Below are 3,858 nucleotides of genomic sequence, written 5' to 3'. Positions count from 1 at the left end.
CTATAAGTTTTTTTTTGTTTGTTAATATATATATCTATGACTTATTTTTTCATAAACTTTCAAAACCTTGTAATGGGGAAAATTCCCCGATTACCCGCTGGGGATCCCCGTTCCCCCATTGGGGATGGGGATGGATTTTTAATCCCCGATGGGGATGGGGTCGGGTATGGGTATGGGGATGGGGAACATGAAACCCGGTATACCCGTACCCATTGCCATCCCTAGTGACTTTGCACCCTAACAAGATTTTTGCATAAGCATTTCGACCTTTATGATCAAGGCACATCTCCTCAGTAAAAGAATCAAACGCCAAAGGAATACCCAACTTACTAGCAATGATACATAGATTCTCCCCACTCCACACTTCCAATGGAAGATCATAAATCTTAATCCAAACAGGAGTCTTATTATGTTTATTCTTCGTGAGAGTAAGTCCAGGCCTCCATCTTTGTAAAAACAGTGGAATCTTATCAAAAAGCATTCAAGGACTCCCTTCCAAAATGTTTTGTAATCCAAATTCATCACTGAACTTGAAAAAGAAAAACCCCTTACTATTCATAAACATCTCTTCTAACCCCACATTCTTCCACATTCGCTTTAACTCCTTTGAACAGCTGGAAACAAAATACGTTTATCAATCAAATATCCATATAGAGTGTTAGAATATGGAATACTAGCCTTCTTCAAATTCTATAGGAATAACAACTGGACCATCTTCTTTCCCATCAATAGGAGGAATGTATTTAACATCCATCTTTCCTTTATGAACTTCCCTTTTAACACCCCTGCATAAGAACTCACCTTACTCCCTTTCCCAGAACCATTCAAATCCTGAGACAAATCAGAATTTACATCCCTTAAACCCCTTTTTTTACTAGCATCACCCAACAAGGAAGGTTCCAAATTAATGCTGTTGATAACTGTACCCACTTTACCCTTCCCATTCTTTTGATCTGGATCAACAAATCCAGTATCAACCTCAATTTCCTCTTCTGAAACTCCTTCCTTAGTATTAATCAAATTACCTTCCTCATCCCAAAACAAATTCACATTCACATTGGGATTTCCCTCATTACCCATACCAACTGTACTTGCATTACTCTTATCATCCAATTCCATATTATTTTGGTTAACATCCCTTAGAAAAGTGAATCCAACTCCTGGAATAAAATCCTCATTACCAACACCATTTTTCACCTTATTCTTCAATTCCCCTTTATCATTATCACTTTTCATTGTATTACCACTAGAAGTCTCACCACGAGAATCACCACTACCCTGCATACTAATGTTCCGTTCATCACTAACAGTAATCGAAGGATTAACAGACTTCATTTGACTCATAATATGCTTAATATCAACATTAGGGCTTAACATCTCATCATCTATCTTAGATCCATCCCAATTTTTAGTCAGAAGAGCAATGTTACCTGATGAAATAAGAAGATTCGGAATCTCAGCATTCCTCTTACCTTCAATTACTTGTACAGTACCAGCACTCCCCATCTTAATCGGATTAATTTCAGATCTCGTTTGAATACTCGAATCCGATTCCCATACCCCTTCACTTCCAGAATCAACCTCAATTTCTTCATTCGTGTAATCATTATCATAATATCCTTCAACATCCATAGGAGAACTACGATACAAATTTTTCCTAGCTCGATTCTTCACTCTGAACGCCTTTCCCTCCATCTTCCACTCAACTTTCCCAATCCATGTAGCAAAAGCTCCTGTAGCATTTGGCTTGCGTCTAGCATGAAATATTGTAGTTGAGGACTGCTCTATAACCCCAAGAGGCACCATTTCATTCACATCAACTTTCGTTTTAACATAACGTATCGCAGCACTCCGATCCGGAGGCTTCACCTTAACATCCTTCAGACAATCCTGTTTGGAAGAAGCACCCATCACAACAAGATAAATGGAAGAGAAATTTCTTCAACACTGAGACGGAATAGCTCACCGGTGAAGAATCAATGACGAAATCAAGCCAAAAACACACCGTTGAACGGAGAGAATAGTAGAGAGAGAAAATGCGTTTTTAAATTCAGTTATTCTTAATTATGATAGACTGTATCTTACCTATCGGTGAAAAGGTCTCATCATAGTCAATCCCTTGGTTTGATTAAATCCCTTTGCTACCAACCTAGATTTGAAAGTGTGTAATTTCCCATCCATTCCGGTCTTCTTCTTGAAGATCCATTTGCATCTGACTGTCTTTCGACCATGTACATGATCAACCAAGTTCCATACTTGGTTATCATACATGGTCTGAATCTCACTCTCCATTTCTTCCTTCCATTTAGCAACCTACAGGCCTGCAATTGCTTCCTTGTGGTTAACAGGTTCATCCAAATTTACCAGTGTACGATCACTAGCGAACGTATCACCATCTGTAGTTATATGGACATTATAGAACTCAGGTAGAATGCTAACCCTTCTGGATCGACAAAGGTGTAATGAGTTGTCAAACGGTTCGACTAGAATTTCTTCCTTAGGTTGGGTGCTAGTGTTGTCAAAGGCTCCTTCATTAGATGACTCTTAAATTTCTTCAAGATCAATAGCACTCCCACTATCCTCTTTGAATATGATCTCTCTCTCTCTCTCTCACGCACACACACATACACACACAAACATACGTTTGAGCTTATTGAGTTGCATCATTGTGGGCCTTTTTGTATAATCTTTTATGTATTCGGGTTGGGCCTATCCACCCGTTATTTATTTATTAAGGTTTAACTATTTAAGGTGCATGCATGCACTAGTTTTTGTAATCGTCCAATTGCATTGTAGACCCTACACACCTTTACAGTAGCAGTTCTTAATTGAGCTCTTCTAAGGCTACGATATTGAATCATACGACACATTTGATATTCATTCCTTCTTCTTAATTTGTTTACCCGTTTGAATCTATTGATCATTAGAGTTTTAATCTCAATAATTGGTATCAGAGCAGGAGGTTGTGTAATCCATACGCATCTCTTCTGTCAAAGAGCTATTAGCGTTTCTGCTATAATAGGATCTGGGATTGCCATCTTCTTCAATTTCATTGATTACATACGTTAAATCTTGATCTTTATTTTACCCTAAACTCGATTTTAGGTTTACACATCTGGTTCATATTGGTTTTCATCAAATCAACAACATGCAATCTGATGATTCTCACATTAGTTCAATCAATCTTTCCAGCAGTATTGGATCTACCACAAGGACCCCCATTCTGTTTCCAAACGACAATTAAGCGTGGGCAATGAACTTTGAAGATTATGTGCTAGGTCTGGAAGATAACGGTTCCTTGATATGGGATGCAATAACCAAAGAGATATTTGCTCACACAGGTACAAAAAGAGTTATCAAGACTCAAGCAGAGTACAACGATCTTCTTCTTGAAGTCAATGATGTTCCTACAGATGAAAGGGACAAGCTTCTCAACAACGTCAAGGCGACGAGGATTATTCGCTTTGCTTTACCAGCAAACATGTTTCGCTTGGTAAGTTCCTGCGAAACAGCGAAAGAGATATGAGATAGGCTTAGGGAACTGTAATCAAGCGATACTGATCTTGAACACTCAATCCAAACGTTGTTACTTTTAGAGTTTGGAGCCTTGTTCAGAAGCCTGAGGAGAAGCTTGACCAAACATTTAACCGCTACAACCATATTTTGAGCAGGATGGTGAAGCACAAGATCAAGCGAGAACTAATTGAGCAGAAGGTGACTTTTAGGAACGGGTTGAGGTCCGAATGGAAAGTTGTGGTGTCAACAGTGAAAGAATACGAGCAGTTCAAAAACTACTCATTGGCTAATCTCATTGGTATTCTGAGGTCACATGAAGATGAGGTGACTAGTAAAGGAAAA

The 3,858-nt window shown here is 38.7% G+C and overlaps 1 protein-coding gene across 1 annotated transcript; it reads right to left on the bottom strand.

Moving 5' to 3' along the window:
• Positions 1-246: 246 nt before the first annotated feature.
• LOC145000033 (uncharacterized) lies at positions 247-2,069 on the bottom strand. The gene is made up of 2 exons (XM_078959179.1): positions 1,967-2,069; positions 247-1,890 (listed from the first exon to the last, which is right to left on the bottom strand). The coding sequence occupies exon 2, from the start codon at positions 1,804-1,806 to the stop codon at positions 691-693; it is 1,116 nt and encodes a 371-aa protein (XP_078815305.1). The 5' UTR covers positions 1,807-1,890; positions 1,967-2,069; the 3' UTR covers positions 247-690.
• Between the last annotated feature and the right edge of the window lie 1,789 nt (positions 2,070-3,858).

Source organism: Lactuca saligna, chromosome 6, assembly GCF_052625555.1.
Source record: "Lactuca saligna cultivar CGN05327 chromosome 6, ASM5262555v1, whole genome shotgun sequence".
Classification (NCBI taxonomy): domain Eukaryota; kingdom Viridiplantae; phylum Streptophyta; class Magnoliopsida; order Asterales; family Asteraceae; genus Lactuca; species Lactuca saligna.
Note: the sequence above shows the minus strand (reverse complement) of the source record. Positions and strands in the feature narration are given on the sequence as shown.

Coding starts and splice junctions, on each gene's coding strand:
- LOC145000033 (XM_078959179.1), bottom strand. CDS start 1,806: ATGGTGCCTCTTGGGGTTATAGAGCAGTCCTCAACTACAATATTTCAT.